Here is a 26,014-nt window from a genome sequence, read left to right as displayed (position 1 = left end):
TCTCACACAGGAAGACCTGCAGGAAGTCTGCCTGATAGCTGTGCAGAGCCGCCCACAGGAGGCGTTCACAGCACAGCTTCCGGAAGGAGGTGGTGGCGTTCAACCTCCAACTGCCACCCATAGGCTTGATTCCAGAGAGTGATGAGAGGACTGCTTGGGCCGGGAGCACAGAGTAACAAGACTTGAACTTGAGGCTGGTCGTGTCCACAGTGGCGAGGTCCACGTAGTACACCTCCACCTGGGTCAGGCTGAGGAGGCGGTGGATGACGACCCGGTAGAACCACATGTCTCTGGGCGCCACACAGCACACCTGGCCCTGGCGCACGTAAGGTGAGGGAAGGGAGTACCGCTCCGACACCTCTGGATAGGTGTAGCAAGACCTCATCTCCACCATCATGCTCTCCCAGGCGCGGGCCTCCTGGGTCTTGTTGAAGCGGATGTAGAAGTTGCTGGGTGACTCCACGTACTCCACCAGCTCCTGGATCACCTCCCTAGGGTCCCTGGGTGTGGGGGCCCTCAGGCGCTGGCCCTGCAGGGCATCCAGAGGAACCATACCTGTCATACACCGTATCTGCACGGCAGGGAACATGAACACCATCTTTTTACCAAAAGAAGAAAATAACCTTGTAGAAGGAAATTGTGGAAGTTGTCCGAAGATGTGCGAAGATGTCAGGTGTTTCTGAAGTTGTCTCATCTCGTCATCATTAGTGACGCGCCATTGTAAACCTGGCTCAGGATTTTGTCAGGGCTCAGTCCAGCTTTCTTGAGCTCATCAATGATGACACCTGTTAGTGTCTCTGCATCCCCCTTCTCTGACGTGGACATTACCAATAGGCGCTCACTGACCCCGTGTAGGACATGGTGTGACAACGTGATTTGAACACGAACCTCTAGGAGTCCTAGAGCTGTGTGACTTCTCTCCTGTGTGTTTCCTCTGATGTTTCTTTAGGGTGTTAGGTGAAGCTAAACTCTTCCCACACTGACGGTCAGGGTATGTATGTTCTCCTCTGTGAGCCTGTGGTTGTTTGTGGTTTCCTGACATGGTGGAGCTGGACTCACTGTGAGCCTGGGTTGGAACTCTCTCCTGTAAGAGTAGGAACATATACAGGATTAGAAACATTTCATTCAACCTTCATTCAAACAGGGGAAAACACACTGAGAACCAGGCCTCTTTTGCAGTTGCCCCCTGTCCACAGTATCTATACTATTACAAAACAACACATAATGAACCTTTATTTTACCAGGGAATTCCTTTGAGACGAGTCTCATTTTCGAAGGAGCCCTGGGAATGCTCACTCGCATTCACTCGCATTCTTACTCATTCATACTGCATGTTTCATTCATGTGGGAGGAAACCGGAGTGCCCGGAGGAAACCCACACGGCACGGGGAGAACATGCAAACTCCCACAGTGATTACCAGGAATCTAACCCAGCACCTTCCGAGACCGGGATTCGAAGTTTTAAAACAGTATAATGGTTACATTAACATCAACAATGGAGCTTAGGGTTAGAGAACTCAACAGGGCAGAATACATTGCAATGTTAAACCAATAAATAGCATAAGATGTCCTGTTTTCTTTAATGAAATGAATTATAAATCATCAAAACATGTTGTGTTACATTAAACATTTAATTGATTAAGACTTTAAAAAAGAAAATATTTTTGACAGTAATGTCCTCAGGTGGATTCGAACCCGCGGCTGAAAAGACGGCAAGAAAGGGTCAATAAACGGTTAAAAATCTCCGTTATAGCAATACTCGACTGGCCAGACTGTGAGGCAGTGATCTTAACCACTCTGCCACCCACTTACTGTGACTCATCCTCATAGGAGTGCCCGGTCTCCTCATAGAAGGATAAGACCACCTGAGGACAGCGAGTCTTTGCCTCACGGGCCGGAACCAGATCAGCCTTGTCTGAGCCCTTCCATTTCATCAAGAACATCAGTTCACCACTGCTGTCTGTTGCGCCGATGATCCTCTCTGGGTCAAGGTTCCTGGCAAAGCCCCGTGGCTTTTCACTCTCTTCCTCTTCCTCCACTTTAGCTATTTTGGCATAAGAAATATTTTCACATAAGAAATACAGTTGAATACAGACATCAATACATCACTTAAAACCACAATATATGAAGAGAAACAATTATTTTAAAGATGTCCTCTATCAACACCATAAATTCCCTGGGTGTGGGGGCCCTCAGGCGCTGGCCCTGCAGGGCATCCAGAGGAACCATACCTGTCATACACCGTATCTGCACGGCAGGGAACATGACCACCATCTTTTTACCAAAAGAAGAAAATAACCTTGTAGAAGGAAATTGTGGAAGTTGTCCGAAGATGTACCGAAGATGTGCGAAGATGTCAGGTGTTTCTGAAGTTGTCTCATCTCTTTTTGCAAATCTATCATGTTATGTTATGTTGTTTATAAAAGTATCAGCTTGAATCAAAACACATTTTACGTGGTGTTTAAAGTGTTAACTTAAATAGTGTTTCATTTTATTCATCTTTATTCCAAAGGCACCAAGTGATGAGGAGGACGGCTTTGTGAACCGGAAAAGCTTTCACTCCATCAATACGCAGGTCATCTGTCATCTACGGATGATCATCTGTCATCTGTCATCTGTCATCTACGGATGATCAGGTCATCTACGCAGGTCAACGCTCCGGGTTACAGACCTTGTTGCAAAGTGGCCAGGTAGCACCCACGACTCCTTCATACTGAACAATTCAGGCACAGGGATTGTTCAGCTCTCCCTCTCGTTAGCTGAATGGGTGAATCTTCTGCTTACTCCGGCAGTTACTAGAGTTAAACTGGTCTCACTGTTACTTTATGGTATATGCCTGCTCCTAAGAATGTTGTTTACTACTGAGAGTGGGCACACTTAAAGTATGTTTAAGGTTAAACAATGAGTATCACAAATTGGGCATATAGTCACACAAAAACGCATCATATCAGGAAAGAAGTCAGATCTGCTAATTGTTCTGACAGAGAAGACACAACAGGAACCTCCAGGTACTTTTTTTTTTTTTTTTACAAACAAGTTGTAATCAGTCAGTAGCATTAAGTAATATCATCAAATTACCATTTTTAGTTCTTTACAACCTATAAAATGTTTTGAAACTCTGTTGTCCATAATAATTTGGAACAGTGGATTTTGAGTTTATTGAAAAAAAAAATAATAATACTGTTATCATTGGGAGGTTTGTTCAATAAAATTTGAATTATACTCTAACGGTTGATGACTTGAAAATTATACTGATTGTCATTTGCATCGACTATTTAGGAAAATCTCATCATCATAAGGAGTAGACCATCTGGTAGACCTACCTAAAATTACTCAATTGGGACAGCTGGGTTAGGTTGAATGTGTGTGATTAACTAGTGGAACCATTTATACGAGCCCCATATATTTCTGACTCTTGACCACTATACATTAGGCTACTACTTATTTGTTTTAGGGTATACAGACAATTTATTTGAATATCTGGACATCCAAGCTATGTGATGTGTGTTTGTTAGGTGTGGTTTCTCTTTTTTCTTTTTTACTTTATTTTATTCTACTTCATTTATTTTTTACGTCCTTTTTTGTTGTTGTTGTTGTTGTTGTATGCGTCTGTGGGTATATATGGATGCTGTATCATTTGATTACCTCTCTGGCTGCTCATGCATTTGTATGACCCACTATTTTATGTTTTGGGAAATGATCAATAAACAAATATTTAAAAAAAGAAGAGGAGGTGGTGGTGGCTATGGAGGACATAGTGGAGGAGTGTGTCAACCTCCCTGAGAGAGAACCAGAGCTCACCCCTGAGAGCCTGCTGAGAAAGGTGTCATTGGAAGGGGACTTCCATTCTCTGCTGCCCCCTGATGCAGACCGCAGTACTGCAGCTCAAATGTTCTTCCAACTGTTAGAGCGGATGACTGGCAGAGAGCTGGGTGTGTGTCAGGGGCATCCCTACGGCCCCATCACTGTCATCCCCTCCCACTCCCCCCGGACAGCCTGAGGTACAGAGTGGGACCTGGAACCCTCTCACTGACGCTACTGCTTATGTTAAGGTCACCATGGTTACGTGTCGTTGGCTTTGAATGTTTCTAAAAACCGGAATTAATTGTTTGATCAGTAATTAGTTGTTGGTTGTTAGTCACATGTTTCTTTGTGTTGTTATTCTGCCAGTTGTGTATGTCTGCTGTGTGTTTCAGGCAGACCGCAGTACTGCAGCTCAAATGTTCTTTGTCTGTTTATTTAAAGTCTGTACGGCTGACTTTAGTGTTGTATAAGTTATAAGTAAGTTAGTAGTCTTATTTCAGGGTGGCAAGGCCTTCTGTTGACCAAGTAATGTTGGCTCATAGTTTCTTCTGAAGCCTTACTTTTCTAGTTCCTCTTCTGGAGCCACCATATAAAAGTGTACTTTCACCTGAAAAAAATAAATAAAAAATAAATAAGTAAATACGGAATTAGTTGTTTGATCAGTAATTAGTTGTTGGTTGTTAGTCACATGTTTCTTTGTGTTGTTATTCTGCCAGTTGTGTATGTCTGCTGTGTGTTTCAGGCACAATTTTACCAAAACGGTTGTGAATACATAAATAATAAAATGGTATTAATAAATAAAAAAATAAATAAAAAAAGAAGACATTCAAAGAACAAGCACTAGCTCTGGTGCACACCATCACTGGGATGAGCAATCCATTCCTAGATGATACCCCCGAGCTTCTAATGCTGGACACACGAAATATAACTGACGAGTCTGTGGTTAACACAGTCCGCAATGTGGAATCAGTGGGCAGAGATCAGTACAACAAGTACCATGAGAGAGTGATCAGGAACCGCACACACTCCATTCACGAGCCCATCAAAAAGAACTCACTGCCTCTCTTCAGATGCCCAACACCCCCCAGCCAGCACGCCCACGTGGGACCCATATGGGTTCAATGCGGGCTACTTGGGTACCAAGTGGGCATGGGCTGGAACTGGGCAAATTATGAGGGTCCCACATGGTCTGCATATGGGCTAACTGGGCATGGGATGGAAGTGGGCAAGCCCATGTGGTTCCCACGTGGTCTACATGTGGGCTAACTGTCATGGGTTGGAAGTGGGCAAGCCCATGTGGTTCCCACGTGGTCTACATGTGGGCTAACTGGCAGGGGTTGGAAGTGGGCAAGCCCATGTGTGTCCCACGTGGGCTACATGTGGGCTCACTGGCATGGGTTGGAAGGGGGGGGGGGTTAAGTTAAGACTTTGACAGGGGGCCATTTTCGAAGTTTTGAAAGTGAGTAGAGTTTTACACTCCTTTACTCCTTTGGGTAGGGCATTCCACATTTTTGTTTTATAGCATGAGAACGAGTTCATTCCCTTAATTGTTGAGTCAAATCTGGGTTGAACATGATCAACCCAGATAATAATAATTAATAATAATTTATTTTTCTGCCATGCAATCAACTTCACAGTCAATTGTTAGAATTCTTGTTCTTGCTCTAGGCAAGGGGTCAGCCATATTCGGCCTGGCCTGCTCTATTGTAATATTGAGCAACATTTTAAATTCTAAATGTGTGTCAATGTATGGCCAACGGATGGCGGATATGATTTTTTAGTTCCCATACATGGCTCTATCCTGTGTCCATGCTGTTCTACCCTGCTGACCAATGTAAGGCTCCTATGTCCTTAGAGTTAAACTGGTCTCACTGTTACTTTATGGTATATGCCTGCTCCTAAGAATGTTGTTTACTACTGAGAGTGGGCACACTTAAAGTATGTTTAAGGTTAAACAATGAGTATCACAAATTGGGCATATAGTCACACAAAAACGCATCATATCAGGAAAGAAGTCAGATCTGCTAATTGTTCTGACAGAGAAGACACAACAGGAACCTCCAGGTACTTTTTTTTTTTTTTTTTACAAACAAGTTGTAATCAGTCAGTAGCATTAAGTAATATCCTCAAATTACCATTTTTAGTTCTTTACAACCTATAAAATGTTTTGAAACTCTGTTGTCCATAATAATTTGGAACAGTGGATTTTGAGTTTATTGAAAAAAAAAATAATAATACTGTTATCATTGGGAGGTTTGTTCAATAAAATTTGAATTATACTCTAACGGTTGATGACTTGAAAATTATACTGATTGTCATTTGCATCGACTATTTAGGAAAATCTCATCATCATAAGGAGTAGACCATCTGGTAGACCTACCTAAAATTACTCAATTGGGACAGCTGGGTTAGGTTGAATGTGTGTGATTAACTAGTGGAACCATTTATACGAGCCCCATATATTTCTGACTCTTGACCACTATACATTAGGCTACTACTTATTTGTTTTAGGGTATACAGACAATTTATTTGAATATCTGGACATCCAAGCTATGTGATGTGTGTTTGTTAGGTGTGGTTTCTCTTTTTTCTTTTTTACTTTATTTTATTCTACTTCATTTATTTTTTACGTCCTTTTTTGTTGTTGTTGTTGTTGTTGTATGCGTCTGTGGGTATATATGGATGCTGTATCATTTGATTACCTCTCTGGCTGCTCATGCATTTGTATGACCCACTATTTTATGTTTTGGGAAATGATCAATAAACAAATATTTAAAAAAAGAAGAGGAGGTGGTGGTGGCTATGGAGGACATAGTGGAGGAGTGTGTCAACCTCCCTGAGAGAGAACCAGAGCTCACCCCTGAGAGCCTGCTGAGAAAGGTGTCATTGGAAGGGGACTTCCATTCTCTGCTGCCCCCTGATGCAGACCGCAGTACTGCGGCTCAAATGTTCTTCCAACTGTTAGAGCGGATGACTGGCAGAGAGCTGGGTGTGTGTCAGGGGCATCCCTACGGCCCCATCACTGTCATCCCCTCCCACTCCCCCCGGACAGCCTGAGGTACAGAGTGGGACCTGGAACCCTCTCACTGACGCTACTGCTTATGTTAAGGTCACCATGGTTACGTGTCGTTGGCTTTGAATGTTTCTAAAAACCGGAATTAATTGTTTGATCAGTAATTAGTTGTTGGTTGTTAGTCACATGTTTCTTTGTGTTGTTATTCTGCCAGTTGTGTATGTCTGCTGTGTGTTTCAGGCAGACCGCAGTACTGCAGCTCAAATGTTCTTTGTCTGTTTATTTAAAGTCTGTATGGCTGACTTTAGTGTTGTATAAGTTATAAGTAAGTTAGTAGTCTTATTTCAGGGTGGCAAGGCCTTCTGTTGACCAAGTAATGTTGGCTCATAGTTTCTTCTGAAGCCTTACTTTTCTAGTTCCTCTTCTGGAGCCACCATATAAAAGTGTACTTTCACCTGAAAAAAATAAATAAAAAATAAATAAGTAAATACGGAATTAGTTGTTTGATCAGTAATTAGTTGTTGGTTGTTAGTCACATGTTTCTTTGTGTTGTTATTCTGCCAGTTGTGTATGTCTGCTGTGTGTTTCAGGCACAATTTTACCAAAACGGTTGTGAATACATAAATAATAAAATGGTATTAATAAATAAAAAAATAAATAAAAAAAGAAGACATTCAAAGAACAAGCACTAGCTCTGGTGCACACCATCACTGGGATGAGCAATCCATTCCTAGATGATACCCGAGCTTCTAATGCTGGACACACGAAATATAACTGACGAGTCTGTGGTTAACACAGTCCGCAATGTGGAATCAGTGGGCAGAGATCAGTACAACAAGTACCATGAGAGAGTGATCAGGAACCGCACACACTCCATTCACGAGCCCATCAAAAATAACTCACTGCCTCTCTTCAGATGCCCAACACCCCCCAGCCAGCACGCCCACGTGGGACCCATATGGGTTCAATGCGGGCTACTTGGGTACCAAGTGGGCATGGGCTGGAACTGGGCAAATTATGAGGGTCCCACATGGTCTGCATATGGGCTAACTGGGCATGGGATGGAAGTGGGCAAGCCCATGTGGTTCCCACGTGGTCTACATGTGGGCTAACTGTCATGGGTTGGAAGTGGGCAAGCCCATGTGGTTCCCACGTGGTCTACATGTGGGCTAACTGGCAGGGGTTGGAAGTGGGCAAGCCCATGTGTGTCCCACGTGGGCTACATGTGGGCTCACTGGCATGGGTTGGAAGGGGGGGGGGGTTAAGTTAAGACTTTGACAGGGGGCCATTTTCGAAGTTTTGAAAGTGAGTAGAGTTTTACACTCCTTTACTCCTTTGGGTAGGGCATTCCACATTTTTGTTTTATAGCATGAGAACGAGTTCATTCCCTTAATTGTTGAGTCAAATCTGGGTTGAACATGATCAACCCAGATAATAATAATTAATAATAATTTATTTTTCTGCCATGCAATCAACTTCACAGTCAATTGTTAGAATTCTTGTTCTTGCTCTAGGCAAGGGGTCAGCCATATTCGGCCTGGCCTGCTCTATTGTAATATTGAGCAACATTTTAAATTCTAAATGTGTGTCAATGTATGGCCAACGGATGGCGGATATGATTTTTTAGTTCCCATACATGGCTCTATCCTGTGTCCATGCTGTTCTACCCTGCTGACCAATGTAAGGCTCCTATGTCCTTAGAGTTAAACTGGTCTCACTGTTACTTTATGGTATATGCCTGCTCCTAAGAATGTTGTTTACTACTGAGAGTGGGCACACTTAAAGTATGTTTAAGGTTAAACAATGAGTATCACAAATTGGGCATATAGTCACACAAAAACGCATCATATCAGGAAAGAAGTCAGATCTGCTAATTGTTCTGACAGAGAAGACACAACAGGAACCTCCAGGTATTTTTTTTTTTTTTTTTACAAACAAGTTGTAATCAGTCAGTAGCATTAAGTAATATCATCAAATTACCATTTTTAGTTCTTTACAACCTATAAAATGTTTTGAAACTCTGTTGTCCATAATAATTTGGAACAGTGGATTTTGAGTTTATTGAAAAAAATAATAATAATACTGTTATCATTGGGAGGTTTGTTCAATAAAATTTGAATTATACTCTAACGGTTGATGACTTGAAAATTATACTGATTGTCATTTGCATCGACTATTTAGGAAAATCTCATCATCATAAGGAGTAGACCATCTGGTAGACCTACCTAAAATTACTCAATTGGGACAGCTGGGTTAGGTTGAATGTGTGTGATTAACTAGTGGAACCATTTATACGAGCCCCATATATTTCTGACTCTTGACCACTATACATTAGGCTACTACTTATTTGTTTTAGGGTATACAGACAATTTATTTGAATATCTGGACATCCAAGCTATGTGATGTGTGTTTGTTAGGTGTGGTTTCTCTTTTTTCTTTTTTACTTTATTTTATTCTACTTCATTTATTTTTTACGTCCTTTTTTGTTGTTGTTGTTGTTGTTGTATGCGTCTGTGGGTATATATGGATGCTGTATCATTTGATTACCTCTCTGGCTGCTCATGCATTTGTATGACCCACTATTTTATGTTTTGGGAAATGATCAATAAACAAATATTTAAAAAAAGAAGAGGAGGTGGTGGTGGCTATGGAGGACATAGTGGAGGAGTGTGTCAACCTCCCTGAGAGAGAACCAGAGCTCACCCCTGAGAGCCTGCTGAGAAAGGTGTCATTGGAAGGGGACTTCCATTCTCTGCTGCCCCCTGATGCAGACCGCAGTACTGCGGCTCAAATGTTCTTCCAACTGTTAGAGCGGATGACTGGCAGAGAGCTGGGTGTGTGTCAGGGGCATCCCTACGGCCCCATCACTGTCATCCCCTCCCACTCCCCCCGGACAGCCTGAGGTACAGAGTGGGACCTGGAACCCTCTCACTGACGCTACTGCTTATGTTAAGGTCACCATGGTTACGTGTCGTTGGCTTTGAATGTTTCTAAAAACCGGAATTAATTGTTTGATCAGTAATTAGTTGTTGGTTGTTAGTCACATGTTTCTTTGTGTTGTTATTCTGCCAGTTGTGTATATCTGCTGTGTGTTTCAGGCAGACCGCAGTACTGCAGCTCAAATGTTCTTTGTCTGTTTATTTAAAGTCTGTATGGCTGACTTTAGTGTTGTATAAGTTATAAGTAAGTTAGTAGTCTTATTTCAGGGTGGCAAGGCCTTCTGTTGACCAAGTAATGTTGGCTCATAGTTTCTTCTGAAGCCTTACTTTTCTAGTTCCTCTTCTGGAGCCACCATATAAAAGTGTACTTTCACCTGAAAAAAATAAATAAAAAATAAATAAGTAAATACGGAATTAGTTGTTTGATCAGTAATTAGTTGTTGGTTGTTAGTCACATGTTTCTTTGTGTTGTTATTCTGCCAGTTGTGTATGTCTGCTGTGTGTTTCAGGCACAATTTTACCAAAACGGTTGTGAATACATAAATAATAAAATGGTATTAATAAATAAAAAAATAAATAAAAAAAGAAGACATTCAAAGAACAAGCACTAGCTCTGTTGCACACCATCACTGGGATGAGCAATCCATTCCTAGATGATACCCCCGAGCTTCTAATGCTGGACACACGAAATATAACTGACGAGTCTGTGGTTAACACAGTCCGCAATGTGGAATCAGTGGGCAGAGATCAGTACAACAAGTACCATGAGAGAGTGATCAGGAACCGCACACACTCCATTCACGAGCCCATCAAAAAGAACTCACTGCCTCTCTTCAGATGCCCAACACCCCCCAGCCAGCACGCCCACGTGGGACCCATATGGGTTCAATGCGGGCTACTTGGGTACCAAGTGGGCATGGGCTGGAACTGGGCAAATTATGAGGGTCCCACATGGTCTGCATATGGGCTAACTGGGCATGGGATGGAAGTGGGCAAGCCCATGTGGTTCCCACGTGGTCTACATGTGGGCTAACTGTCATGGGTTGGAAGTGGGCAAGCCCATGTGGTTCCCACGTGGTCTACATGTGGGCTAACTGGCAGGGGTTGGAAGTGGGCAAGCCCATGTGTGTCCCACGTGGGCTACATGTGGGCTCACTGGCATGGGTTGGAAGGGGGGGGGGTTAAGTTAAGACTTTGACAGGGGGCCATTTTCGAAGTTTTGAAAGTGAGTAGAGTTTTACACTCCTTTACTCCTTTGGGTAGGGCATTCCACATTTTTGTTTTATAGCATGAGAACGAGTTCATTCCCTTAATTGTTGAGTCAAATCTGGGTTGAACATGATCAACCCAGATAATAATAATTAATAATAATTTATTTTTCTGCCATGCAATCAACTTCACAGTCAATTGTTAGAATTCTTGTTCTTGCTCTAGGCAAGGGGTCAGCCATATTCGGCCTGGCCTGCTCTATTGTAATATTGAGCAACATTTTAAATTCTAAATGTGTGTCAATGTATGGCCAACGGATGGCGGATATGATTTTTTAGTTCCCATACATGGCTCTATCCTGTGTCCATGCTGTTCTACCCTGCTGACCAATGTAAGGCTCCTATGTCCTTAGAGTTAAACTGGTCTCACTGTTACTTTATGGTATATGCCTGCTCCTAAGAATGTTGTTTACTACTGAGAGTGGGCACACTTAAAGTATGTTTAAGGTTAAACAATGAGTATCACAAATTGGGCATATAGTCACACAAAAACGCATCATATCAGGAAAGAAGTCAGATCTGCTAATTGTTCTGACAGAGAAGACACAACAGGAACCTCCAGGTACTTCTTTTTTTTTTTTTTACAAACAAGTTGTAATCAGTCAGTAGCATTAAGTAATATCATCAAATTACCATTTTTAGTTCTTTACAACCTATAAAATGTTTTGAAACTCTGTTGTCCATAATAATTTGGAACAGTGGATTTTGAGTTTATTGAAAAAAATAATAATAATACTGTTATCATTGGGAGGTTTGTTCAATAAAATTTGAATTATACTCTAACGGTTGATGACTTGAAAATTATACTGATTGTCATTTGCATCGACTATTTAGGAAAATCTCATCATCATAAGGAGTAGACCATCTGGTAGACCTACCTAAAATTACTCAATTGGGACAGCTGGGTTAGGTTGAATGTGTGTGATTAACTAGTGGAACCATTTATACGAGCCCCATATATTTCTGACTCTTGACCACTATACATTAGGCTACTACTTATTTGTTTTAGGGTATACAGACAATTTATTTGAATATCTGGACATCCAAGCTATGTGATGTGTGTTTGTTAGGTGTGGTTTCTCTTTTTTCTTTTTTACTTTATTTTATTCTACTTCATTTATTTTTTACGTCCTTTTTTGTTGTTGTTGTTGTTGTTGTATGCGTCTGTGGGTATATATGGAGGCTGTATCATTTGATTACCTCTCTGGCTGCTCATGCATTTGTATGACCCACTATTTTATGTTTTGGGAAATGATCAATAAACAAATATTTAAAAAAAGAAGAGGAGGTGGTGGTGGCTATGGAGGACATAGTGGAGGAGTGTGTCAACCTCCCTGAGAGAGAACCAGAGCTCACCCCTGAGAGCCTGCTGAGAAAGGTGTCATTGGAAGGGGACTTCCATTCTCTGCTGCCCCCTGATGCAGACCGCAGTACTGCAGCTCAAATGTTCTTCCAACTGTTAGAGCGGATGACTGGCAGAGAGCTGGGTGTGTGTCAGGGGCATCCCTACGGCCCCATCACTGTCATCCCCTCCCACTCCCCCCGGACAGCCTGAGGTACAGAGTGGGACCTGGAACCCTCTCACTGACGCTACTGCTTATGTTAAGGTCACCATGGTTACGTGTCGTTGGCTTTGAATGTTTCTAAAAACCGGAATTAATTGTTTGATCAGTAATTAGTTGTTGGTTGTTAGTCACATGTTTCTTTGTGTTGTTATTCTGCCAGTTGTGTATGTCTGCTGTGTGTTTCAGGCAGACCGCAGTACTGCAGCTCAAATGTTCTTTGTCTGTTTATTTAAAGTCTGTACGGCTGACTTTAGTGTTGTATAAGTTATAAGTAAGTTAGTAGTCTTATTTCAGGGTGGCAAGGCCTTCTGTTGACCAAGTAATGTTGGCTCATAGTTTCTTCTGAAGCCTTACTTTTCTAGTTCCTCTTCTGGAGCCACCATATAAAAGTGTACTTTCACCTGAAAAAAATAAATAAAAAATAAATAAGTAAATACGGAATTAGTTGTTTGATCAGTAATTAGTTGTTGGTTGTTAGTCACATGTTTCTTTGTGTTGTTATTCTGCCAGTTGTGTATGTCTGCTGTGTGTTTCAGGCACAATTTTACCAAAACGGTTGTGAATACATAAATAATAAAATGGTATTAATAAATAAAAAAATAAATAAAAAAAGAAGACATTCAAAGAACAAGCACTAGCTCTGGTGCACACCATCACTGGGATGAGCAATCCATTCCTAGATGATACCCCCGAGCTTCTAATGCTGGACACACGAAATATAACTGACGAGTCTGTGGTTAACACAGTCCGCAATGTGGAATCAGTGGGCAGAGATCAGTACAACAAGTACCATGAGAGAGTGATCAGGAACCGCACACACTCCATTCACGAGCCCATCAAAAAGAACTCACTGCCTCTCTTCAGATGCCCAACACCCCCCAGCCAGCACGCCCACGTGGGACCCATATGGGTTCAATGCGGGCTACTTGGGTACCAAGTGGGCATGGGCTGGAACTGGGCAAATTATGAGGGTCCCACATGGTCTGCATATGGGCTAACTGGGCATGGGATGGAAGTGGGCAAGCCCATGTGGTTCCCACGTGGTCTACATGTGGGCTAACTGTCATGGGTTGGAAGTGGGCAAGCCCATGTGGTTCCCACGTGGTCTACATGTGGGCTAACTGGCAGGGGTTGGAAGTGGGCAAGCCCATGTGTGTCCCACGTGGGCTACATGTGGGCTCACTGGCATGGGTTGGAAGGGGGGGGGGGGTTAAGTTAAGACTTTGACAGGGGGCCATTTTCGAAGTTTTGAAAGTGAGTAGAGTTTTACACTCCTTTACTCCTTTGGGTAGGGCATTCCACATTTTTGTTTTATAGCATGAGAACGAGTTCATTCCCTTAATTGTTGAGTCAAATCTGGGTTGAACATGATCAACCCAGATAATAATAATTAATAATAATTTATTTTTCTGCCATGCAATCAACTTCACAGTCAATTGTTAGAATTCTTGTTCTTGCTCTAGGCAAGGGGTCAGCCATATTCGGCCTGGCCTGCTCTATTGTAATATTGAGCAACATTTTAAATTCTAAATGTGTGTCAATGTATGGCCAACGGATGGCGGATATGATTTTTTGCCCCTCAGGGCGCCGGAAGTAAATGGACAACTTCTTCTTTATTTAGGCAAAAGAAAACAATTATGATTGCTAGGGTTACACTGTTGCACTGATTATGAGGAGTTGGGGAACATGAACCCAGACTCTGAGGATGAGGAAGCGGGTGAGGGGTACTGAGCCTCGGTGACTGAAGCTGTCAGCTGTCTCGCCACGCCGTTTATAAAGTGAAAGGGAACAATGTCATATCTGTTTACTAAGAATATCTTATAGTATCTGCTTAGGGTTAGCTGTAACAATTGTACAATGCATCACCGTGTGTATCTTCCTGAGCTCAATCACCTGAGGTTGTAGTAATGTTTGTTTCGACAGCCAAACTGCGCTTGTTCATGATTGCCTCCATGTGTCAATTCCAAAGTGTAAAAAAAAAAAAAAAAAGTATTTTGCAACTGACAGGGTTATCAGCCTCTGAATAAATTCTGTCTGGGAACAAACATGGATTTCTTAATCTCCGAAATGTATGATGATAAACATGTTACTCCTCAAGCTAAGACCTGTTTAATGTTGTTGTTATCTAGAAGGGGAGGAGTTGTAGAGTATTTGGGTTTGCATGTATTGCTCTAGCATTGTTTATTCTACCTGGCCTGAGTACGTTACGTCACCACGTTATTACGTACCTGTTGGACGTACCTCCCAGGATTCCTATGTAGGACGTGACATGCAATGTAACGTGGTCATTACTCCAAGTAAAGAAGCTAGTAAACTACAGTCCGTTTCTCCGTGTTTATTTGAGTAGCCTACTAACCACAGTAGGTACACAACATTGCAACAGTTACTAGCTGGTGGAATGAGCTCCCCACGGCTGTCAGAACGGCAGAGTCACTACCCATCTTCCGTCGTAGACTGAAGACCCATCTCTTCAGGTTACATCTTAACTGCTCCTACGTCTCCTAAAGACACCAGCTTTCCCCTCTACTGTGTCCCTAAGAACTTCTATTGCCCCCCTTGTACTGTTTCTCAGTTTCTCCAGTAATATATAAAAATAAAAATAAACTTTTAGTAGAAGGCGATAATAGGGAGAAGGTTTTTCCTTCTATCAGTGGCCCCGGGCCCGAGCTAGAGTACTCTTCCTGCAACGAATAGTGGACTGCTGATTCACATGCTTAGTATTCAAATGTATTAGGATCGCTAATCGCTTTAAGTCGCTTTGGAATAAGGCATCTGCTAAATGCCAAAAATGTAAATGTAAATGTACCCCGAGGTCACCCAGGCCTTCAACTACATGGCAGCGAATCCGCACAGTCCCGTGACCATAGATGCCCAGCAATTTCAACTTCTGGAGCGCTACACAATCGTCCTTTACGACAAGACGAGTGATGTGGAATCTATTAATGAAGCACGGAGAGAGTTGTTCTGCCAGAAGAACAGAACCATGGAACACATTCCACCAACACAAGATTCCCTTCTGCAGCACTTGAAGCGAGTTGCCTACCAGTCTGGGATCTGGGTAACATCTGAACTGGCTCAGCAGCCGACACCCAGTCCTGTGTGGAGCATTCTACCAATGGCTTCAAAAGCCTGCACTGAACTGGTTAAATGTGGCTGTAAAAGCGCAAGTGACTGTGGTGCAAAGTGCTCATGCAAGAAAGCACACTGGAAATGCACAGAGCTTGGCAGTTGTAAATGTGACCGATAATTTGATGATATAAAATGCTTTGTTATGTTAAAAAGTGAAGCACATAAAGTTCAATTCAATTAATGCATGTTGTCCATTTTTCAATATACATGCCATTGAAAACATACATATGAATATATGTCCAGCTGCTTAGGAACCGAGTTGAAAATTATGGATACATTGCCAGAATGAACATATTTATTTGATCTCGGCACAAATAATCATCTAGTGATATTCTCAATAGCTTTAATGCATTCCTTGACCCAGAACATGTATATTTAGACACCAAGATTGACCTTCTATGTGGCTTGGAAGCCGAGATATTTGCACTTAGATTTTACATGGCGGCCACCTTGGAAATCCAAGATGGCTGCCATCGAAGTGGCTCCCACCAAAAATTGAAAGCTATGGTGATGTAGAGCACATGGAAAAAATGTGGTGCTTTTGTCCGGCGCGTCCCCATCATTTTGCTAAGCTGCCGCACTACTACAAGAAGGCAGTGCAACAACTACAGGACCCAGAGGCAACAAATGTAGAGGGACTCAAGTTTGACTCTGTTTTCAACTCTCTTGAGTATTTCCATGTATGCCAGCCAGGGCTCCCACCATGTATAGGACATGACTTGTTTGAAGGCGTAGTAGCCTATGACCTTACCCTTTACTTGAGGTATTTTGTAAAGGTGAAAAAATGGTTCACATACACACAGCTGAACCGACGAATCGCACAGTTCAAATATGTGGGTTCTGATGCTGGTTCTGCTCCTTGTGAAGTGAGTAGAAGTAGTATGAAGATTGGTGGGCAGGCAGCTGAGAATTGGTGTCTTTTGAGACTTCTACCAGTGATTATTGGGGATAAGATGTCAGATACTAAGGATCCAGTGTGGCAGCTACCGATCTGGTCTGTGCCCCCAAGATATCTGTCCCTCAAATCTGTTTCCTCAATGTTCAGATTCAAGATTATCTTGAAACAAGGAAAGAGCTATTTCCCAGAGAGAAACTCAAACCAAAGCATCACTACCTCGTCCACTATCCCTCTTTGATTATGAAACTTGGTCCACTCATACGGTTGTGGACAATGAGGTTTGAGAGCAAACACTCATACTTCAAAAGATGCATAAGGAGGACACAGAACTTCAAAAATGTGTGTCAGACACTTGCAAACAATCATCAGCTGCTTCAGTCATATCTGAACTCCAGCTCTTTCTTTGCTGCAACTTTGCAAGTCAAAAGCTTGTGTCCTTACCACACCGAGTTGTACAGTGACAAAGTGCGTGATGCGGTTGAGGCAAGCTCGCTCCCACATCCTGAGATGGTGTCAACAGAAGTGCAGTGGAAGGGTACCCTGTATAGGAAGGGCTTTTTTCTATGCATTAAGAATGAAGAGTCAGTGGAATTTGGACAAATCGAGCTTATTCTGATGAAGGAAAACAAGTATTTGTACTTCCTGGTGACACCACATTCCTCATCCTATCTGGCAGAGTATGGCCTCTATAACCTTGGAGAAGCAGCTAGACAAATGGTTTGCATCAATGCTGAACAGTGTTTGGACTTTTATCCACTAGCTGCATATAGTCTATGTGGAATGACAGTCCTGTCCCTTAAACACAGTGTTCTGGATAAGTAGCTTACTGAATTAGCTACTGACGATATATGGGTAGCTGATTAGTTGGGGGAGGGGATTGGAATCTCAGTTCTATTTGATCTTGATTCTTGGAGTAATGATTCGATTCGATAATTTATTCAGTACATTACATTTTAAATTGCTGCATAGGGGTTAGGGTTAGGGTTAGGGTTATAACTCTTGTAGTAGGCATAGGCTAGGCTCTTTAATCTTTTAATCCAAGCATTCTTACATTTGTTGGGAATTTGTATTAAAATAACTAGAAGTGATAAATCATGTACTATGTGCTCATTTAAATAATATGTGACTGAGGTCAGTTGAGAACAATAGGAAGGTCACGCAAAGCCAAAAGAGAGGTTCTGTTTTTGAGCGACAAGAAGAATACAAGCTCCTGACTAAAAGAACGTTTTATGATTCAAACTGCCGGAAAATTACTTATTTTTACCTATGTGCTAAACAACCATTTTACACCTGCTTGATATATACATGATATTCTATTTTTCTGTACTGATTTTATACTTTCATAACTAATGATTAATGATAAGTCTATTCTTCTAATACTATATTTTAACTTGTAAATCGAATCCTAATATTACTGTGTAACTTCAATAGTTGTGTTTTCACAAGACATTCTGATAAGGACACTGACACACTGCTCTGCTCACACCATGATATCACCAGGACAACGGGAGGCCAGCAGGACACACTGCTGATAACACACAGTACACTCTCGCGCACCCACACAGAGAGAAGTTGAAGGCCATGCTAACGAGCAGCTGCAACGGATTTTGTACGGACAATTGGAAAACTACTAGATAGGGGGGGGGGGGGGGGGGGGGGCACGACCCAGCCCCAAATGTAAAATCAAATGTATAAAGACTGTGTACGAAGGCTAAAGGAGACTCTTGTTTGGTGGAGCCCCTGCAGTTAACTTGTTGACGGCTAGCTGAGACGGGCCTGCAGAGGTGAAACTAGATGAGACTTTTCCATGGAAATGAACTATTATTGCTTGCTGATGTGCTTGAATAAATATTATCTTAATGAACAGTTCAGTAGTGGTGCCTAATATTTGATTGGATCATATCATCTTAAGAAGTGATATCAAGGACGTCTCGTTGAGATTAAACGAACTCGCTTGTAAGTGACGACTCAATTAAATCGATTCTGGAGAAGTTGATCGCCTTACAATATACTCATTGAGTATGCTAGTATGCAGTATGCTAGTACGCTATTCCGAACACAGCCATAGCCTGCTCGCGACCAGAATAACTCGGGAGGTTGCATAGCAACCAAACTGAAATGTAAACGATGACAAGCTGCTGTCCAATGAGGTCGCAAGAGTCAGGGCATTGATTGGAGTTTATAGATATTATATATTAGATATTATTATATTAGATATTATTATATTAACAGATATTAGGCTAACAGATCCATTTTCATGGCAGAAGAAGAAGACACTCTTTTATAATGAGCGAATCGTCTATGCTACACAACACAAATCCACATATGTTCTAGATGTGTACACGATTAGCTAAGTTCTCTAGCCCCGAATTGTTGTTGACAGAACACAGATCTAACAAGACGAACCCGGATCGCACGCTGCTCCTCAACAGTCAAGTTCAGTTCACATAACCAACAACACTAAACATGTCATCTGAACAAATTGCAATCGTCATGGATGACAAAACATTCAACGTCAACAAAAGCAAATTGATTGAGAAAAGCGACTACTTCCGTGCACTGTACCGTTCTGGGATGCGAGAGTCCAGAGAGGATTCCGTCCAGCTGCAAGGACTGAGCGTGCCCGGGCTGGAACTGGTCCTGGAGTTCATCGACACGTCCGAAGTGCTGGTGGTCAACGAGACACTGGAAGACCTGATCGAGACAGCATCTTTCCTGCAAGTCACCTCGATCCTCAAAGTCCTCACGTCGGAAATCCGACAGGACAACTGCGTGGAACTCTACAGCCTTTCCGAGGTCTACGGAACACACGACCTCCGCAAAGCCTGCCTCAAATACATGAGCCGTCACTACCACCCGATGGTGCGGAGGCGCGAGTTCGGTAACTTACCGGGTCCCCTGCGCCACCAGGTCAGGGGGATGCGCATGAAAGGCACGGCCACTCTGGTCGCTGTTACTACGGAGAGATACTGTTATGTATCTCGCTGTTATTGCTACGGAGAGTTGGAGCAGCGCTGGAAGCCGCTCGCAAACAACCTGCCGCCGTACATGGTCAATGTCCGAGACTACGGCTCGGCCGTGTTGGACAACTACCTCTTTATCGTCGGTGGGTACCGGATGACCAGCCAGGAGATCTCAGCCGCTCACTGCTACAACCCGTGTACGGACGAGTGGAACCAGGTGGCCCCGCTGAACCAGGAGAGGTTAGCCTGCTATGTATTTAATGACCTCCGCTCTGACCCTGTTCCCTTAACAATCATTTAAACAAAAAAGATAACCATGTTATCTGTCCGTTTGTTGTTTTGTTTTGAACTCCACAACCATGAAGCCCCATGCTAAACCCGACTAGATGTGATGGATGGGAGGCAGGGGGAGGTAGACAGACAGGCACATTCTAATGCGTGGAATGGAATCAGTATCAGTTCGAGTCGGGTTACCACTTCTCATTTCGTTTCCATGCATTACAATGAGCCCCGTCCTCTGATTTCTACCTCCTACTAGCCTCCCCAGATGTGATATGTGCCCTGTTGTGTGTTAATTTTCTTAACATGTTTGTGTATCTGTATCTGACTCTTTCCTGCTTGTCAGATCGAACTTTAAACTGCTAGCCGTGAGAGGGAAGCTGTACGCCGTGGGAGGCCAGTGTCTGGGCACGGTGGAGTGTTGTCTGGGCACGGTGGAGTGTTTACAACCCAGAGCAGGACTGGTGGACCTGCGTGTCCTCCATGCCCGACCCCCTGGTCGAGTTCTCGGCCTGCGCGTGCCAGGGCATGATCTACGTCATGGGTGGCTACACTGCCCGAGGTGTGTGTGGTTAGTATTAAGTAATTAGTCCCAAAGAAAAGCGTTGTTAAAAAATAATCATTGTTATTAGAACACTTGAACTGTTAAAACAATCGCATAAAACAGATGAACACACTGTCCTGGGTGCCTTGTGTTTTACAACAACAGGGTCTCGTGATGAGTTTGTATTCGCGTGTGTGTGTGTGTGTGACAGACAGGAACACCAGCGTCCTCCGCTACTGCCCCACCTCGGACGCCTGGACGGTGTTCCGCGCCTGCCCCGCCCACGTGCGCGAGCAGCAGATGCTCTCGGTGGAGGACACCATCTACCTGGTGGGGGGGTACACCCACGAGCTGGAGCAGCCAGGCCGGAGCCGGGGGCGCCAGCGGACCAGCCAGACGGAGGACATGCTGACGGTGCAGTCCTACAACATCACCACGGGGGAGTGGCTCCAGCTGAAGGAGAACACCTCCAAGTCGGGCCTGAACCTCACCTGCACGCTGCACAACGACGGCATCTACATCATGAGCCACGACGCGAGTCTCAGTCTGCCCACCAGCCTGAAGCACCGGGTCTTCCTCAAGTACAGACCTTCTCCCCACTAATCCGAAAGCGATGAGTGGGGCCCATAAGGCTCCCACTAATCCTAAAGCGATGAGTGGGGCTCACAAGAATTCCCACTAATCCGTAAGCGATGAGTGGGGTTCGCGCAGCAATGTGATTTCTGCCCAGTGCTCTGAATGTCAAAGTGAAGTAATTCAATGAAACGCGGGTAAACGGTGGAAGTAACTATGACTCTCTTAAAGTAGCCAAATGCCTCGTCATCTAATTAGTGACGCGCATGAATGGATGAACGAGATTCCCACTGTCCCTACCTACTATCTAGCGAAACCACAGCCAAGGGAACGGGCTTGGCGGAATCAGCGGGGAAAGAAGACCCTGTTGAGCTTGACTCTAGTCTGGCACTGTGAAGAGACATGAGAGGATTTGTAAGCCCAGGAAGGACATAATTCACGTTAAAAATTATTTTGGAAGGTTAAGGAATACTTGTATTATCGAGTGGAAAGTCCGCTAGCTAGCGCGGGGCTAACAACATGGCGTCGCTGAGGAAAAACGAAACCTTGAACATCATCTAAAAAGGTAATAAATGACTTTAATATCGCGTATAAAGTTCATAATAGCGTGTATAATGTTGATAATATAGCGCTTAATGTCCACATTGTCGAGTGTAACGACTATTTATCGTGCATGAGGCCATGGAAAAAGATAGCTTGGTGAAAACGAAAGTAGTCAGGATGCTATAAACAATGCAACATTGAACAGCATCTAAAAGGTAATAAATTACTTTAATATCATGAAAAACGTTCATAATAGGATTTGTAAACCCAGGAAGGACATAATTCACGTCAAAACTTTTTTCTGAAAGGTTAAGAAATACTTGTATTATCGAGTGTAAAGTCCGCTAGCTTAGCACGGGGCTAGCGGAGGTTTAAATAAAAACATGGCGTCGCGAGAGGATAATGAAACTTGAACAGCCTCTAAAAAAAAGGTAATAAACGACTTTAATATCGCGTATAAAGTTCATAATAGCGTGTATAACGTTGATAATATAGTGCTTAATGTCCACTTTGTCGAGTGTAACGACTATTTATCGTGTATGAGGCCAAGGAAAAGATAGCTTGGTGAAAACGAAAGTAGTCAGGATGCTATAAACAATGCAACATTGAACAGCATCTAAAAGGTAATAAATTACTTTAATATCATGAAAAACGTTCATAATAGGATTTGTAAACCCAGGAAGGACATAATTCACGTCAAAACTTTTTTCTGAAAGGTTAAGAAATACTTGTATTATCGAGTGTAAAGTCCGCTAGCCTAGCACGGGGCTAGCGGAGATTAACAACATGGCGTCGCTGAGGAAAATAAAACTTTGAACAGCCTCTAAAAAAAGGTAATAAACGACTTTAATATCGCGTATAAAGTTCATAATAGCGTGTATAACGTTGATAATATAGTGCTTAATGTCCACTTTGTCGAGTGTAACGACCATTTATCGTGTATGAGGCCATGGAAAAGATAGCTTGGTGAAAACGAAAGTAGTCAGGATGCTATAAACAATGCAACATTGAACAGCATCTAAAAGGTAATAAATGATTTTAACATCGTGTGTAACGTTCATAATAGGACTTGTAAACCCATGAAGGACATAATTCACGTTAAAACTTTTTTCTGAAAAGTTAAGAAATACTTGTATTATCGAGTGTAAAGTCCGCTAGCTTAGCGCGGGGCTAGCGGAGATTAACAACATGGCGTCGCTGAGGAAAATGAAACAATTTGAACAGCCTCTGGAGGTGCCAGACTAGAGTCAAGCTCAACCCGAGAGACAGTCCTGCCTGTCTGAGAGACAGTACTACCCGAGAGACAGTCCTGCCTGTCTGAGAGACAGTACTACCCGAGAGACAGTCCTGCCTGTCTGAGAGACAGTACTACCCGAGAGACAGTCCTGCCTGTCTGAGAGACAGTACTACCCGAGAGACAGTCCTGCCTGTCTGAGAGACAGTACTACCCGAGAGACAGTCCTGCCTGTCTGAGAGACAGTACTACCCGAGAGACAGTCCTGCCTGTCTGAGAGATAGTACTACCCGAGAGACAGTCCTGCCTGTCTGAGAGACAGTACTACCCGAGAGACAGTCCTGCCTGTCTGAGAGACAGTACTACCCGAGAGACAGTCCTGCCTGTCTGAGAGACAGTACTACCCGAGAGACAGTCCTGCCTGTCTGAGAGACAGTACTACCCGAGAGACAGTCCTGCCTGTCCGAGAGACAGTACTACCCGAGAGACAGTCCTGCCTGTCCGAGAGACAGTACCACCCGAGAGACAGTCCTGCCTGTCTGAGAGACAGTACTACCCGAGAGACAGTCCTGCCTGTCTGAGAGACAGTACTACCCGAGAGACAGTCCTGCCTGTCTGAGAGACAGTACTACCCGAGAGACAGTCCTGCCTGTCTGAGAGACAGTACTACCCGAGAGACAGTCCTGCCTGTCTGAGAGACAGTACTACCCGAGAGACAGTCCTGCCTGTCTGAGTCTTATTCTCACCCAGAACAATCAATCGGAGTTGCACCCCGGTGCATCTATCCGCAGTTGGGGTGTCGCAGGCAGCCTGGTGTTGCCTTCGTCCCCTTAAATACAGACCAGGACGGCCCCGGTGGGAGTTTCGGCCCAGGCCGACTCGCCCCCGCGCTGCCTCTGCTGGGCCAGGCCAGGAAGCGACACCGCGCTCCCGTATGTTCGGGCGCGGCTGCCGGGGAGACGGATCGGTGGGATTATGACTGAACGCCTCTAAGTCAGAGTCCCCCCTACCGGCTCAACGTGCTGCCCGCGTTACGAGTGCGCACCCGGGGTGTTTCGTTACGGTGAGCAGTGGCATGGCGTGGAACGACCGGAGCCGCCTCTGACTTTAAAGACCGTGAGTCCCGGCCCCTCCGGGGATCGGGCCACAACTAAGCTCAAGAAATCGGCAGGTCGAATCCAAGGCTGTGGCAGCTCAAGAAAGGATCTAGTTAAGAAAAGGCATTGTGGATCATCGTGGAATCAAGCGCTGTATAGGGTCATCTATGATGATGTATACCTCTCCCCCTCCGCATTGCTCACCGGGTTTCCAATTGAGGATTCCTAATGGAGCGACTCGGGGCCGTCGATAAAACCTCCTAGTCAAACATGGAGCCTAAGCGGGGATACGGCCACGGGGGCTGGTCCTGGGGCAAATAATGACAGTCGGCCGGTAGGGCGAACGATTATAACGCACCCCTGGGGCGGTGGTGTGATGGATAAGGGCCGTCCTTGGATTGGTACGCCTAAAAGGTCCGAATGCTTGTCATAGGGGCGTGCTGGGGTCCGGGTCTCGAGTGCGAGAGCCTAGCTGCGTGCACACAGGGCCATGGAGTCTCTCTTTTCCCTCCCCCTCTCTCTGTCTGCATCCCTCTCTCGTGTGCACGCAGCGTGGGCCTCATTCGAACCACGTTTATTGGGACACATGTGCGCTAATCACCAGCCCGGATTAAAGGCGTGTGGCGGCCGCGAGTCCACAAGTGACTGCGACGGTGACGGGGCTTGCGCGCTGACGGTACCGTGCGCCGGTTCGCGTGCCGGGACCTCCGGGCGTCGGCGCTGTCCGGTGAGCGGGACTGCGTTAAACCGGTCTGTCGTTCGCCGGGCGGTGCCGGCGTTCGGGGGTTTCGGCGCACGGACGCGGGCCGGCGTTCGGGCCGCCGGTGTGCAAGTCCTACAAACTAGCCTGCGTAGCCTGGACACGGGGGCGGCAAAAGTCCGCAGGTGCTCTGGCAACAGCATGCATTGCATTGCTAGATACGATGACGTCCCTTCTGACCTGACACTGGTCAAAGAAGCACCCCGAAGGCTAGGCCTAGTCAGGATGACCAACATTGACCAACACGGCAATGAAGGAAACCGTAAGGCTAGGTGCTGACGGGGTGGGGGCTGGGAAGGAAACACTGGAACTGCGCTAGGGGCTCCCACTCAGATCAGTAAAAAGAAGGAGGGCCTAGACAAATTGACGGTAGTGGGATACACAGTACTCCCACTAATCCGAAAGCGATGAGTGGGGCCCATAAGGCTCAACATAGTCTTATTAGTCTTAACATGATCTTAACTAGTCTTGACATAGTCTTAACATAATCTTAACACAGACTCAACGTAGTCTCTAGTCAAGATAGACCCATAAGGCTCCCACTAATCCCAAGGCGATGAGTGGGGTTCGCGCAGCAATGTGATTCCTGCCCAGTACTCTGAATGTCAAAGTGAGGAAATTCAATGAAGCGCGGGTAAACGGCGGAAGTAACTATGACTCTCTTAAGATAGCCAAATGCCTCGTCATCTAATTAGTGACGCGCATGAATGGATGAACGAGATTCCCACTGTCCCTACCTACTATCTAGCGAAACCACAGCCAAGGGAACGGGCTTGGCGGAATCAGCGGGGAAAGAAGACCCTGTTGAGCTTGACTCTAGTCTGGCACTGTGAAGAGACATGAGAGGTTTTGTAAGCCCAGGAAGGACGTTAAATTCACGTTAAAACTTCTTCTGAAAGGTTAGAAATACTTAAATTATCGAGTGTTATGCCAGGGCTAGCTAGCGCGTTGCTAACGGAGGTTAGCAAAATGGCGTCGCGGGAGCAAGCAAACAGGATGGAACAGCCTCTGAAAGTGTATTCTACGGTCTGACGCTAAAGATGGAAACGACTACCCGACCCCACCAGTTAGGTCGCTCTGTCCCAAAAGCGACCCCCACCCGGCTGACCGGAGAGCCTGGGTGCGGTAGTGAACTCCCCGGAACTGGCCACCCTGGAAACTGGTGTGCCAGGACGAAAGCAAAGGTTTCCCACGCAAAGGTGACGACTCACCGAAGACCCAAGGAAGACCAACCATCCACCCACGGACGTGGACCCGAATCTGAGCCTTCTGCCCCCCCGCAGAGAGGGGAGAAGAGTGGGAAGACCGCCCCAACACATAGGCTAATCCTCCGCCGGAATTGGAGGGGGACATGGGGATCCTCACACAGGGATAGGAGGCCAGGAGGAATAGCTTCCAAGACACC

The 26,014-nt window shown here is 44.6% G+C and overlaps 1 protein-coding gene and 1 pseudogene across 2 annotated transcripts in view; one reads left to right on the top strand and one right to left on the bottom strand.

The window, feature by feature from the left end:
• Window positions 1–1,808: 1,808 nt before the first annotated feature.
• The window catches only part of LOC308166379 (chromobox protein homolog 3-like), a gene marked incomplete at its 3' end in the record, with an annotated part of 245,305 nt that continues 221,099 nt past the window's right edge, over window positions 1,809–26,014 (bottom strand). Inside the window, exon 3 of the mRNA XM_080540662.1 lies at window positions 1,809–2,021. Within this exon, the coding sequence (XP_080396788.1) occupies window positions 1,809–2,021 (213 nt within the window). The remainder of the gene's footprint in view (window positions 2,022–26,014) is intronic.
• Window positions 19,083–23,735, top strand: LOC308166196 (kelch-like protein 42; annotated as a pseudogene). Its single transcript has 4 exons — window positions 19,083–19,819; window positions 20,205–20,420; window positions 20,614–20,983; window positions 23,558–23,735. The product of its transcript is annotated as a kelch-like protein 42 (transcript).

The sequence above is a fragment of the Nansenia antarctica genome, assembly GCF_963989245.1.
Source record: "Nansenia antarctica genome assembly, chromosome: 10".
Lineage (NCBI taxonomy): Eukaryota > Metazoa > Chordata > Actinopteri > Argentiniformes > Microstomatidae > Nansenia > Nansenia antarctica.
This window is presented reverse-complemented; position numbering and strand designations above follow the sequence as displayed.